The 14,038-nt window shown below is 44.4% G+C and overlaps 1 protein-coding gene across 5 annotated transcripts in view; it reads left to right on the top strand.

Annotated features, from left to right (window-relative positions):
• LOC120957437 (histone-lysine N-methyltransferase PRDM16) overlaps positions 1–14,038 on the top strand; it is a 93,538-nt gene that overhangs the window by 40,102 nt on the left and 39,398 nt on the right. For 4 of the 5 annotated variants that reach the window (XM_040379644.2, XM_049608616.1, XM_040379647.2 and 1 more), the window contains 2 exons: positions 12,278–12,459; positions 12,522–12,698. In XM_040379644.2, coding sequence (XP_040235578.2) covers positions 12,278–12,459; positions 12,522–12,698 — 359 coding nt within the window. Of the gene's footprint in view, positions 1–5,934; positions 6,607–12,277; positions 12,460–12,521; positions 12,699–14,038 lie in introns of those variants that run through there. The other variant, XM_040379646.2, reaches the window with a different exon arrangement.

Raw genomic sequence — 14,038 nt, 5'->3', positions numbered from 1 at the left:
GTATTCTTCTAGATGTCACCGTTGAAGGCTGGAATATACAGGACAAGGATACTCTCGAATATTGCTGGAAGGCTTTTACTATGAGTGTGAATAATTTACATATAGAAATATGCATGGACGACCTCTACATCAAGATAGGCACCTCTGAAGTATTTGATTCCTATGGAGCATCAGGCGTAAGTCTTCTTGGCCATTTATTCAAATTGAATCTGAAAGTAGTTTGATAGCCTAGCGTCCATTTCCACAAAAAAATAATCTCAGATCTTTGAGAAAGAGTATCCTCAAGAGATAAACCTTAATGTGCCTTAATGTTTTACTGACTTGATTTATCCAGTAGCAATTCAATCGCATCCTTTTTGGAATGGCCTTTTCCAATTTCAGTTTAAAATCGGAATTCTATTTGTTATGTGATCAGATAACCGTTGCCTGCAAGAACAGAGAAGTCACGTGAGTTAGCTGCAGAATACCATAAATTTTATCCCATTCGCAACGTTTCGCCAGCACGCAAGTGTTTGTGACCGTTTCCTCTACCGTCTCGATGACCAACCAACGCGCGCTCCAAGTTGAAAATCGTGCATTCTGACCATAAGGTGCAAAAGATTGCAAAAGACTGTCTTAAGTACAGCTCACTTTTTCATTGCATTCTTTCCACAAGCTAGGGTCGGTCCGTTATCGGCCGAGAGCTTCTCGTTGCGATTTTTTTTGCTCGTGCGCAAAGAAAGAAGAATAACTTGTCACTTTTATGTGCCATTCGGCAATAAGGCGAACGGGGTTGAGTGTGAGTACGTTTGCCAATGAGAGCATGTGCTACTGTGCTTCCTGCTCACTTACACGGGGCTGGTTGGTTGTTTGCAGTGACCGAACGCTTCAGTTTGGGGAGGAATTACATTTTATCCTTTTGCCTTCTCCGGGATGTCGATTTCGTTCCTTCTGCAAATAATAGTATCGCCTGAACAGGAGAAGAATGCAGTGAAAAAATCACATCGATTCCGTTTTGAAAAGTACGGAGCGGAGGGGCTTTGTGACATGAACCCGGGTAGCGCCTGAAATAGTTTTCCACTTTAAAACATTTATTTTTCCACCTCCACCAGCACCGTTGGCATTGTGCGAGATAAGGGAAGAAAAATCGAACTGCTCACTTGGTCAACATGGAGCGCTATCGGTTTTCGGTATTTCGCAACGATGCTCCTTGGTACGGGGCTGCATCCAAGCGCCCGGCTGCTCAGTGAACGTGTCCTTTGATGGTCCATTAAGGGAAAACGTTCGAAAGGAAAACGGCAGTCTTTTGTGCAAACACAAATAAAATATAAATACTTTGGTGCTGATTCTCTTTCACGGAACGAGCGCTGTAAAAGATCGAATGGGCATCTTGGTTGTTGGTTGCCGGAGAAATGGAATCCAGTAACCGGTAGCGATTCGTTCGATTGTTCGTGCCTTTCCAGGTCGATTGATAGTCCCGGCACGCATCCTTTCACCTGCTCTGTGGCGGGGTGGTTCGCTTCGTGCTGGATCAATATTCTGTTTCAGTATCAGTGCGGCATCGAATTGAATCGAAAATGGTTCGACCAATGAAAACGGTGCACACTGATGATGCCAATCTATTTTCTAAAGCACCACATCATATTGGATGAAGGCGAGGAAGGGGTTTGTGAAAGAGAGGTTATTTGGTGTGATTGGAAGATCTTAAAAACTCGTTTTAGACACTAAAAGCATAAAAATATAGTATGTTATAGAAGGTGCTTTTATCCACCGACCTACTCTATTCACCGAGAAGCGTCTAATTGTTTGATGATAATTGAATGAGTCGGGCATATCATGGCGCCTCGCATTGTGTAAACGAGATCGGATTAACAATTATTGGTGCAAGCTGTCGGTTTGCTGTGTATGGCAGCATATGGCACCCCTGGAAAGAATGATACGAAAAAATAAGCAGCAAAAAAAAAAAACAGAATGTATACCTTTCCGAAACGCTCCACCAGGTTAAGGGCGGGTGATTATGATCGTAATACATCGCTCCGGATCCAAAACCGGTAGTCAAACAAAACGGCTACAAGCAAAAGTTTGCTCTAGTAAAACCTATGGTAGAGCACACCAAAAAAAAAGGCATTCGACTATGTAGTGCCCAGGGAAAATTGTGCAGAATGGCCCACGCAACAAAGAAAAGTGCAACGGAAAGCGTCAACACACGGGCGACACGGAAGCCGTGGTGTGGTGGTAATGCAATGGACCAAAGACAGCGGGAAACAATCAGAAACAGAAAATGTGAGCACACTAACAGGAGAGAAAATCCGCATTAATGTGCGAACAACTTTATTATATCATTATGGGATCTGTTATGGCAAAGGACAACGCGCGAAGGGGGAAAAGCAGATATGTGCAAAACACAGAGGGTGAACAGAGGGAGCGGACGGATGTGCGCGCAATACATGTGCGGCACAGCTTGCAGTTAGGGCAAATACATGCGGTTTTTCGGCTTTAGGCTGCTTTGTGCGGAATGCTGGCGATATTGCTGCTGCTGCTGTAGAGTGTGCGATAGGGGTGGTAAATTGAGCATAACCTTGCTTTAACGGTGGCAACGGAGATTATCTGGCCGTATCGGTAGCCGTGGTCGTGACCGCGATGATTGGTTTGTGTCGGATGTTGGGTTGCGAACTGTTCGGAAATGATATTAGAAGAGATTAAGTTATTATTAATTAGAACCTGATTGCAGTTTTTTTTTTTGAATAACAAACAACATATGTTGTTCAACATCTTGTAATATCTTTTCAACGCCTCCAAGAAGGCAAGAACCAGATAACAGCAATGTCTAAAAATATCATACCACTATCTCGGTGCACTGTCAAAATGTCTGTTTCGGGTCCTTTCTGTATGTTATCTGCCATTGCTCTCCGATCATTCTTCATCGCATTCACATCACATAGCTCATGGGACCCGACCGACCCCGACCCGGGCCCCGAGATGGATTGTTACATAAAGCCAACTCCTCCACGGTCGGTTGTCCCATCATCATCCCTCGCCTCCGTACATTAGAACGATCCATTCTCCAAGTGTCCTCAGGCATGATAGCAAAAGTCGTTACATTTCATCCGTTTCCATGCGGTATATCTCCGAGGGTCGGTGGCGGCGGCGGTGGTGGTGACGGTGTTGTTTTTTCTTCTTCTGTTGTTATTTCACTCTGTTGCCAACGTCTTATGTATCCTCGAAGCTGCTGCTGTGTATCCCGGTAACTGCTGCTCGCACCCCGTACAGTCGCAATCTGTAAACCTCAGTCGGTCTCTTTTTCGTCGCGCTCGTTCACGTTCCTCCGCCGTTCTCGCACGGGGTTTTGCTTTATTTAGAATCGTTGACAGATAAATGGAGATAAACCACGACGATTGGACGAGGGAAAAACATGTGCTCCACATGGGTGTGCCCTGGCTGTGTGGCGCAGTCGACGGAGAAGGACAAAACGAAAAAGACCCTCGAACCGTTGTACATGTGTTAGCACACTTGCGAGCCGAAGGATAGTTACCGCATCCTACGGGAGAAGGTAACAAAAAAAGGTTATGTCATGAATTCTGCTTCCTCTGTGTGGGAAGAATTATATAAAAATATCTCTTCTGGATAACAAGCTTGTAAAGCAGGGCTGGAGATATGTTTTAAGAGCTATCCAGCTATCCAGAAGATATGATATATGGAGATAATGGTTTATATGCTTTCCACCTCGATCTCCAAAGAACTGATGCTCTATGTCAGAGATTCAAAACTTACAAATCAGCAATGGAAACAAGCGTCATGACATGGCTGAACTGTAAAAACTCACACAAAATGATTGTGACCCCAGCTACCGCTATCACTGGAATTCCATCGCTATCACACTAACTCTCTCGCTTGTATGCTGCAGAGGGCTAGTGTGTTAGTGTCAACGAGTCTCATGGTTACCATGGTGACTATGTGTCGTCAGTCGCATTTGGAGCCTGTCCATCATACATCTGTATCAGTGTATCAGAACTAGAATTCATCTCTCCGATATCTGGGCCGAGGTTTGCTACATGGAGCAGCGCCGAGAGGACACTGTGCGCACACTCGTAGTGTCGTTGGCCGTGCCGTGTCGGTAGATATATCACCTTTGCTACCGGGCGTAGATAACGCAAGGGGGAGCAGGTTTCTCAATGCATCCTATAGAATTGCGGCATCATCCTCTTGTAAATCCCGCCTTCTGTCGAGAGATAATGAGATGAACACACACACATACAGCCCTTGGAGTGCGATATTCTTACTGAGTCGTGGAGTATCCTCCGTGATGTACTCGGGGAATCCCGTGCGGGAGTTGGATGATATTGCGCTCTTCTCTTTCCAAGGAAGGCACTGCTCCATTCTCGGTGCAAGTGTCTCGTTTTCGCTCGGAACAACGATTCCAATCCGACCCGTGGCAGTCAACCCTCCGTGTTTGTGTTCATCGTCGTCATCATCCCCTATCTGATAGTGCCGCTTCTGCTTGTGCGAATGATTGTGGGTTGTCTTTGCTTATCTCCGGGGGATGTATGTGTGTGTGCCCATCGTTTGCGTAATGCCGCGTTGCCGTGCACTGACTGGCTGGCTTCGGTTGGAATTATGCTGCTGCTGCTGTGCAGCATAATTGGAGAGGAGGAGCTAAATACAGCATAGAATTACACACAGAGAGACACAGAATGATGATGATGGTGATGATGATGCTGTATGCCCTTTCCGCAGCACGCAGGAGGGCAGAATGAATGCGATGAGAACGAAGATGTGTATGTTTAGATCCACTGCCAGTGTTGTCGTTTTGTGCTGTGAGAGACTTTTTTGGACTTTTGAGGGACTTTTACATGCGGCGAGTTCCTTGAACCTGGAATGTTATGTGCAAATCAAAGCTTTCAAACTAGACATCCGTAAAATGCTCTTTTTGTAGAGACATAACATTTAATAGACAATATTTTTTGTTGCCTTTCAGTGACAAAATTCATTCTCTCTTTTCGGTTGTTCCTACTTCACCAACTTCCATTGCCTCTGCTCATGGTTCTCTAGCCCGTGATTTGTTATGCTCACCAAAATGACTCGTCAGTCATTCATTCCGTGAGCTTCCATTCATTCTTTCTTCGCCCTATGACCTCGAGAAAGGACAACAAAACATGGAGACACCGAACCGTCCCGACCGAGCCACCGAGAGAAGTCAAGAACGAGAGGTTCGAAACGGTAGAGTGAACGAGCGACAGATAAAAGGACCTGGCAAATAGCGGAAGGATACGTGCGCATGTGTGTGCCACCCTACTGTATAATATCCCCCCACTTTTTGTCACTTCCCGTACCTCCCGTGGGGGGTTGAATGATACACCCAGCGCGCAAAACCTCGAAAACTCGAAGGCTCCTCCTCGTGGCACTGTCACCCCAACGGGAGATGCCATGACTGTACGAGGATGCGCCGTTCGGTACTATCTCACAGTCACATTGCGCATTGGCTGTGGAGTCCCGTGTCCATCCCTTGACAATGGGGGAGCAGTATACTATTTTTGTATCATTCGCGTCCATTGTGGGCTGATGTATCTCTCTGCCCCTTTCACCCTACTAACACACACAAGCTCACATGGCTCTCTTCCGTTTTCGCAGAAGATACTCGCACACATGCGGAGTTCGAGTTCATTTTTCCCCTCGTTCACGCGGTCGCTCTCTGACACTCTCGCGTTCTGCCCTTTTCTGTCTCTTTCCTTTCTGTCGGTTTCAGTACAGTTTCTCTCGTTCAAAATGAACCAACGTTCGGAAAAACAACCCCTGCGCTGATGTGGCACTGATTGTGTGTGTGTGCGGTACGGGAAAGGGAGAAAACATTGCCGTCCCCGGGCTACAGCTAGGGTAGTTGCGAGTGCGAGAGCAGGAGCGGCCGACCGGATCAGAACCGGATGATGTGTGTGCGCGCGGCCTGGCCCGTTGGGAAGAATTTTTACTCTATTCTTAGCATCTCCCACAGACAGACAACTGCTGTGCTGATCAGTGCCGCTTTCGCGCTCGGTTTCCCGATACGGTCGGTCGGTTTTGCGGGAAATATATTTGTATCCGTCCCGGCAGGGCACAAGGCGCAAGGATTCACAAACGCGATCGGACGAACGGTGGTGGTTCTTATTAGTGGTGGTGCGTGTTCCAATGATGATCAGAACAGATAGGAACGAAAGGAAGGAATACTGTTGTAAAGTGAGAGGATTTATAGTGAAGTGATTTAAGGTTTTAATTTAAGAAGCAATTGTGTACCCGCTTTTTAATGGAAAAATTGGTGTGATACGTCACATGGAAAGTTGAAATGATAAAACGCCCTGAAAGTGATTATTCGATTTAAAGATTAATAACTTAATGCTTCCAGTGATCAATCATTTTTGCAAGAAACTAATCTAGTGCTAACACGAAACTTCCTCCCAAAATTGGAATTAATACCCATTGAAGACATCCTAAATAGTGTCAGTGTGGCGTGATTGAGTTACTGTATTGCTCGTGCGCTAGAACAAAATCGTACAAAAAACGTTTTTCGTCCAGTCAAAACTTATCTCGGTGTGAACAGTGGAATAAACACACACACAGCCATCCATGCTATGGTTGATATCGAATTAATGATGCCAGGTATGGAAAACCGTCCCCGTACGGTCACCGTATTCTAAAACCATAGAAAAGCGAACGAGTTAAAAGATAAGCCATTGCGTGTGATTAGTGTGTATATTTGTACCAAAACTCAATTCCTTATCGCTGCTCACGAAAGCCTAACGCCGCGTTTGCGGCACGGCCCCATCCACATGATTATAGAAATCAATTAATTATGATTAAACAGTTTTGCTGTTTACCTCAGGGTTGCGGGTTGTTTTTACGTCTGACTGGTTGGCTGCCTGTCAAGAAAATGGCACCTTTTTCCCCCGATACAACACATCCATTTAGCCAATAAAAAAGCCAAACCAAGAATCGTTGTGATTCTGTTAATCGTGCAACAGTACAATCGCCCGGGGCAGCGTTATCTGATTTGCATAAATTTTATCGTTCGCGGAGTTTGTGTGTGTGTGGCTGTATGTGTGTGTGTGAGGAAAAATGGATCCCAAAGCGGCCCCTTGGCAGCATAAAATATGCGAGTTTAAAGATATTTTTCTTTCCCGGCCATTACGAGCGTTGTTTTATGATTGAATAATTGGGATTTTTCGCGGAACCGGTGGGTGTTTTTTTTTTGCTGTTGCCTTGAAGACATTCCGTGCGCCAGAAGTGGGATTATTTGTCCAGGTGGGGGACACCGAATTTTATGTATCGCTATATGAGCGTGCTTGTTCAATATAAAAATCTGCTCCATCCAAACGCTTGTTGGTCCCTTTTTCCAAGACGGGAACCGTAAACGTAATAGAGTAATAGAGAGTGAGGTTTCCTCCTTTTTGGTAGCTCGTGCAAATATTTCGATGATTATTAACCACAATTTGTGTGTGGGTGTGTGTTTGCATGTGTACTTAAAGGACGATTAATTTTGCTCGGTTGTTTCTGTACCTGGAGCGGAGAGTTGCGTACGCAAATGAAGCCCGCCCGGACACAACGGGCCAAAACGAAGTGCGATATTAAAAATAACACTCCTCGTTCCCTCGTGTGGGGGTCATTTTTTTACGTGACAGATTTCCTTCCTCCGTTCCACTTTGTGTGGGCACACACCGCACCGGTAAGCATGTAGATTTTTGCGGGATTGATGTTGTTTTTCTTCGCCTCCACCTAAATGAAGTTGGAAAGAAAAATTGAGGATCACAAAACAGCACCTGATTAGCAGGAGCCGAGTGAATATGAAATTTAGTACCATTCTGTTTCTCGGTGGAGCTTCCTCCGTACCTCTAAGCCCTAGTGGTGGCGTTTTAAGAACTGTTGCTTTATTTTACGAGCCTTCACTGTCGATGAGCTGAAAGGACATTGCTTCAAGCGTCCATCGAGAGTGCTTGCCTTTTTGGCTGTAGTTTTACGAGCTTAGAAATATTTTATGTCCTCAGTTCGGGGCCGCGATAGCGATAAGTTAACTACCACCTACATGAGTCGGATTTGGATTTATGTGTCCAGGTTTTTGTTGCTGTGTTCGGTTGCCAAAAACAAAAAAAAAGCAGAGAACCCAATACACAGTTTGGTTTCAATTTTACGAGCTTTCACATGAACTCGTTTAATGGTGTAGTTTTGCTTTGCAAATCTGGCAGAGATTAGCAGCAGTAATTAGATGCAGGTATTATAAATGACGATCTTGTGAAGGTTTTATAGGATGCGGTAAACAGATTTTTCGACAGGATCCTTTTGCTCATTTATCGCAACAAGCGCAGATATTGATTTTATTACATTATAATTTAGGTGCGTCTACTCCACCGGCAGAGGATCGCTAACCGACCTTTTCAAATATTGGTTTGAAAAATGAGTTTATTGGCCCGGCTATGCCTTTTTTGGAGTGTTGTTTATTTTCTATGCCGTTTCAAAGATATCCATGCTAGGCAGTGCCAACCGCATCTATCCTACGCGTGGTAGAAGTAACTCAAACAAGTAAAACAAGAATGCCCTAAGCGAGAAACACGTGATCTTTCGTTATCATTCAAAGTCTGTCGGCCGCATCGTTTCCGCTCTGGCTGTGCAATCGTGGGCCTTGTTGGGAATGAGCGTCTCGTTAAAATAAGCATAGACAGGATATTACAATTCCTCTTTGTTCTTTCCAGTGTCTAATGTTGTTCTTCTTTTGTATGTTGAAAGAGCATATATTCTTGTGGTGGTGCGTTGCGGTGTTAAAACTTCTCTTGTGTCCACACGGACATACCTGCTTACGAGAGATTACCTTGTCAGGCAAGGCTTGGGATGAGAAGAAGTGAATAAGCAGCTTCATCTTGTTTTCAACCTTCACAAGAGACAATAGAGTGTAAAGTTGGTCGCAAAAATGTGATGATCAGGCAGGATGAGTTTTGATATGAATTATCTTCGCTTCATTCTTCTAAAGAAACGAAGTCTTCCCTCCGACACAATCGTACGGCGGAGCGAGAAGCAACGTGCCATCAGATCGGAAACGAAGCAATGTGCTTCCTGTTTCGCTGTACAGAGAGATCGAGAATAGGGAATCTGAGAAGAGATAAAGCAGAATAGGCTTGAATCCTGTGTACGGTCAGATGATAAACGCTGAAGAGGGCCACCGCATGTGGCCGTGCGCTACACGTTGAGGTTTGTCTCGTTGACGCCTTAAAAAAAACAGCAAGCATCCCAAAACGATTGATGTTCAAGCATGCGAAAAGATTCTACGAGAGATATATCATCGCCAGCGTAAGGAAAACGTGGAAGGAAATGCATGTCGTCGTCGTTTTGTGGTTTATTGAAAGACGACTTCCGATTGTGATGTTGTAATGTCGCTGCAAGGATGTTGGATACGATGAAATTGGATACGATTACAGGTGAATGAATATGTTCTGTCTGTAATGTGTATCGTTGAACTTTTTTTGTAAACTTCTTTGTTGTACCCATATCAGAAGCGCTATTTTAGTTTCAAGTGGCAGTTGCTTCATTCCCGTTTCGGTTTCTGATAGCGACAGTATCACAACACAATGTACACACGATGATCCAATCCAAATTAATATCAAGCACTGGAGCGGAAGAGCTCGGTCAATGTTTATTTTCGTTGGGCCGTTCCCACTCGAATGTGTAGAATCTAACATTGCTAAGCAGTGCACGCTGCAGATACATTGTTGACATGCGGCTTACCATATCACACATCCCCGACTATGCTCGCTTCGAGAGGAAAACTCGGGCACGCACGATCATCAAAGATCAGTTGGCTTGCTTTCGTATGCATCTTTTTAGCTCGTGCAAGTTAAGTTTGTTTACAAGTACTTAATCATCAAACTCGAGCGGGGGAGAAGGGCTTTGCTCGAGCGAAAATGTATGCCGCTTTGAATCACCATTTAGTAGTCCGGTGTCCGAAAATGCGTCGTTTTTTGGGAAGGAGGTTTTTGGTGACAAGGCACGTTTGTGGCATTAATTTGGTGACATTGTTGCATTCATTCAGTTTTTGGAAGCAAATTTTGAGATGTGATGCGTAGCAACTGAGCTGCCTGGATGCTGATCGAGGTTTTGTTACAGCCAAACAAACGTTAGAAATACGTTCCGTGAATCCATCCCGTGGAAGGGTATCAACTGTTGGGAAGAAATTTGAGATGAGTCCACCAATTTGTACCCTTTTTGGGATGGGATTGGTTAGATCACGAGAGGAGCAAACGGTTGATCAATGAGATGATTCCAATTTGTTCACAAATCTGGTATATAAACCCCTGGGCCATCTTAATCTTCCGACCAATTAAGGTCTATCGAGGTGTTAACCTATTCCTAGGATGGAAAAAACAGACCTGGGAAGCAACTGATGTAATTGGCTTTTTGCACCCCGAATATCACGGAACACTCAAGTAGTGTCGTAACTGTGTCCCTGGTTCCTTCTCAAAGGCTCGAAACAGACAAGGGCTAAACAAACAATTTCGGCCAGATTAGGACGCACACAGGCGCACCCGTCTCTCCGGGAGGAAGCGAACGAAGACGTTAATATCTTTCTTTGGGTCTTCGGTAAATGTTTACCCATGTTTTGCCCACTCTTTCGGGCTGTCAGTTTGGGTACTCGAGGGGTCCGTATTCTTACACGGTGTCAAACCGTTTTGTTCCAGCGGTCTGGACATGTGTGCAATTTCTTCTGGTTTTAAAATTTAATACTTTTTGCGTAGCGTTTGATATGGGTACTTTTTTCACTGCTACAAAACTATCCCTAGATTGCATTAGGCTAGGACTTTGTCACGGCTTCTCCAGGTACACTGTTTTAAGGTTTGTTTTTACTTCCCCTTGGTGATTTTTTTTGCTACCGGTTGCCTTTGCTGGTGACACAGATCAACGAATCCTAGATCCGATTTCACGCAGGATTAAACAATATCCGAGAAACATCTCCCTCTTGGGGTAGCGCCCGGGCGGCTTCGGTTCCGGTTCCGGCATCTTGATCCAATGGTTTTAAATTTCCTTTCGGACCCTTACCGGCTGCGCAATCATGACCTGGTAATGATATTGAAATGTTTGTCGAGTGTTTGTTGTTTCGGTTTGCATGCGATTTGAGTGGCCGATTGTCGGCAAATTAGAATAAAATTAGTTTACTCTAATCGGTTCGTATTTAAATCGGATAGCTTACCCGGTTGGGAACCGCGTATAAAAGGGATGGCTCGTGCCACAGCTTTGGTTTCCTTGCTGTGTTTGTGAATTGTTTTCGTTTCGCTCAACACAAAGATTTTACATCTTGAACAATAGAAAAAGGGTTAGTAGAAGGTGTATTATTTCGTGGAGTTTTGGTTAGGAAACCGATAGCTTGACTTTAAGATCAATGACCGTAGTGTGAATATGATCGTATCGGTGCCATTAGGGCAAGCTGAAGTGATGAAATTAGCTGTTAAAATGATGCTGATGCGGGATAAATAGGTCAGTTGTGGATGGTTATTTTAACACCACTTGCTAAGCACATTGGCGCGTTGCGCTCAAGACAGTGATTCAATCCTTCTTGGAATCATTCGCGTATCGTCGGCACTGGAGTATGCGTGGAACGTAAAGCAACGAGATCTGGGTGGATATCAATGAAACCACTCATGCCAGTACTCATGCCCCAGGCTCAAGTGCGTGTGGTGACAATCCAGTTGACTAGAAAATGGGAAAAATCAATTATGAATTGCCGCAATCCGCATCGGCATGGGGCCATGTGTGCGCTCGTCTCAGACAGGCAATGATCGTAAGTGTCAGTACTGGCCACGGGTTGCCAGACGCCCGAACGCATCGAATTATCTCGCGATGTGTCTACGGAGAGAGAGAGACAGAGCGAACGAGAGGCACGAGTTAAAACGGTCTTTGTGTGATGATCTTTATGCCATCGAGTTTGAAGACAACCGCGGCTAAGCTAAGCTCTAATTTCGATGGATCCAAGACGGTCGTTAAATAATTCTTCAGCATGACAAGTTGGGACATTGGCGCTAATGTGTTTACACTACATTGTGGTTAGCAGGGTGTGGATGGGTTGAAGAGCTGTAAGAATGCCGTTTAATATATCTTATTGAACGTGGCTAGATGCGCAATTGGTACGCGACGTTTTGACAATGATGCTTTCGGACAATTCGGTTGTGGACAACAGTCGTATGATGTCATTTGTACAATAGTTTCAATTGTGACTCCAGTTTGTAGAGCTATATATATGGGAATGCTATGACGATGATTTTTAGCTCATTAATCCTTTTCCAAAATCTTGCAGGCATCAGTGGTGACGAATCGGACGCATCCCGTGGACTACCCGTCAATCTAGAAGTGCCTCCAGGGCTGCAGGTGGTACCGATGAGCAAGCATCACGAACACGGTCCAGCTGATTTCAGCTTGTCCACTTCTCTACATCATCACCTCCTACCCACGGCGGATGATGTTCGCGAGCGGCTAAAGGTATGAGCTAATCATCTCTCCAAGAAACTCCGGAAATCCTTGAATGTCCTTTTGTCTTTCAGTTACAGAGTGCGGAACAGTTCCTTCTTCAGATGGCGAGACTGCAACGATCACCACCCGATCTGGACATCCAGGCGGGATCGGTTGTGGCGCTCAAAACCATCCCCAAGGGCACACAGTACGGACCATTCGAAGGGAAGCTGTTACGTGAGCCAATGGATCGACGGTTCGCCTGGGAGGTGAGTGAAGTTTCTAGCAAACAAAAAAAAAAAAAACATAAAATAAGCAGACACACACACATTTTCTTTCCGGATCGTTAGAAACACAGAAACTGCAAGGAATAGCAAAAATCTGTTAACGCATCATTAAGATAACAGCTCCTTGGATGCCTCTCAGTGGGTTGGCTACACACTTCAAAACGCTTTGACTTGTGTTGTCTTGCGCGAGGGATATAAAGCATGATTGCTTTCTCGAGGGGTTTTTCTGCCAGCCCGGCACAATATATGGGACTGTTGCGCTCTATCTCTGAAGCAGAACGGCCTACCGTCTACCTCCTCGTAGTACGGTACACACATCACAATTACTGGCAAATAAGTTTAAGCTATTTAACGTTGGTGCCATTTTGTGCCGCAAATATTAAGCTCGTAGGAGAGCGAATCCCTCGGATGGTTTTTTTGTGGTTGTATTTTCACGGGTTTGCGTTTTGTGCTGCCAGACTGTGCGGATTACATGCATCACTGACGGGTGTGTTATTTGTACTAATGATCGTGATATGCTTTTTTTAGGGTATTTTACCGTTTGTTAATTCCGATTGAGGGTGCTGTTGAGTTTGTTCGGTAGTGTGACTACTTGGGGTATAATGCTGTTTTATCTTTGATCTTTTTTTCGCAACATATTCAACAGCGATGCGTGAAGAAAAAAAACCTGTATGCTTGTTAACATTTGTGGTAAAACTAATCTTATGGGACATAGCTGGCTTTCGAATAAATGACTCAGAAGCTTAACAAAATCGAATGATAACTCTGTTCAATTATCGTGAGGTACATGACATGATCAGAGGAACACATTGATGAGAGTCCTCTTGAATTGCTATTGAAGTGTCGTATCTGTATTTATTGTACATTTTTCTCGGTACAATCCGTTTCTATTGATATTTTTAGCAACATCATCGTCCCAAGTTGAGCTGCATCCCTCAACATTTGTCATTAATAACAGCCTTGTCATGGGACATCTCTATTTGTTATATTGACAATGGATAATGATTAGAGTTATTTGGAGGAAATATACCAAAAACCTCACCTTCATTTTGCCAATGAAATATTTCTTGCTGTAACTGTAATTTGTTTCATTTTTGGAAGATTTTAACATTCCGTGTAATAAATTATTATACTATTTTGATTTAATATTCTCGAGTTATTTCTGTTGAGTTGCAAATGCTCATTGCACAAGGAAACAAATGATGCAATACACTTCTGCTTTCTTGAACACCTTTCAAGGTGCATCCGGTGAAACGCCCAAAGACAGAAGAAATCGATCTCCTTCCGGTGTCTGAACTCATCGATCCCTGGGACGGCGCTAC

Source organism: Anopheles coluzzii, chromosome 3 (assembly GCF_943734685.1).
Source record: "Anopheles coluzzii chromosome 3, AcolN3, whole genome shotgun sequence".
Lineage (NCBI taxonomy): Eukaryota > Metazoa > Arthropoda > Insecta > Diptera > Culicidae > Anopheles > Anopheles coluzzii.
The sequence above is the reverse complement of the archived record's forward strand: the minus strand, read 5'-3'. Positions and strand labels throughout refer to the sequence as shown.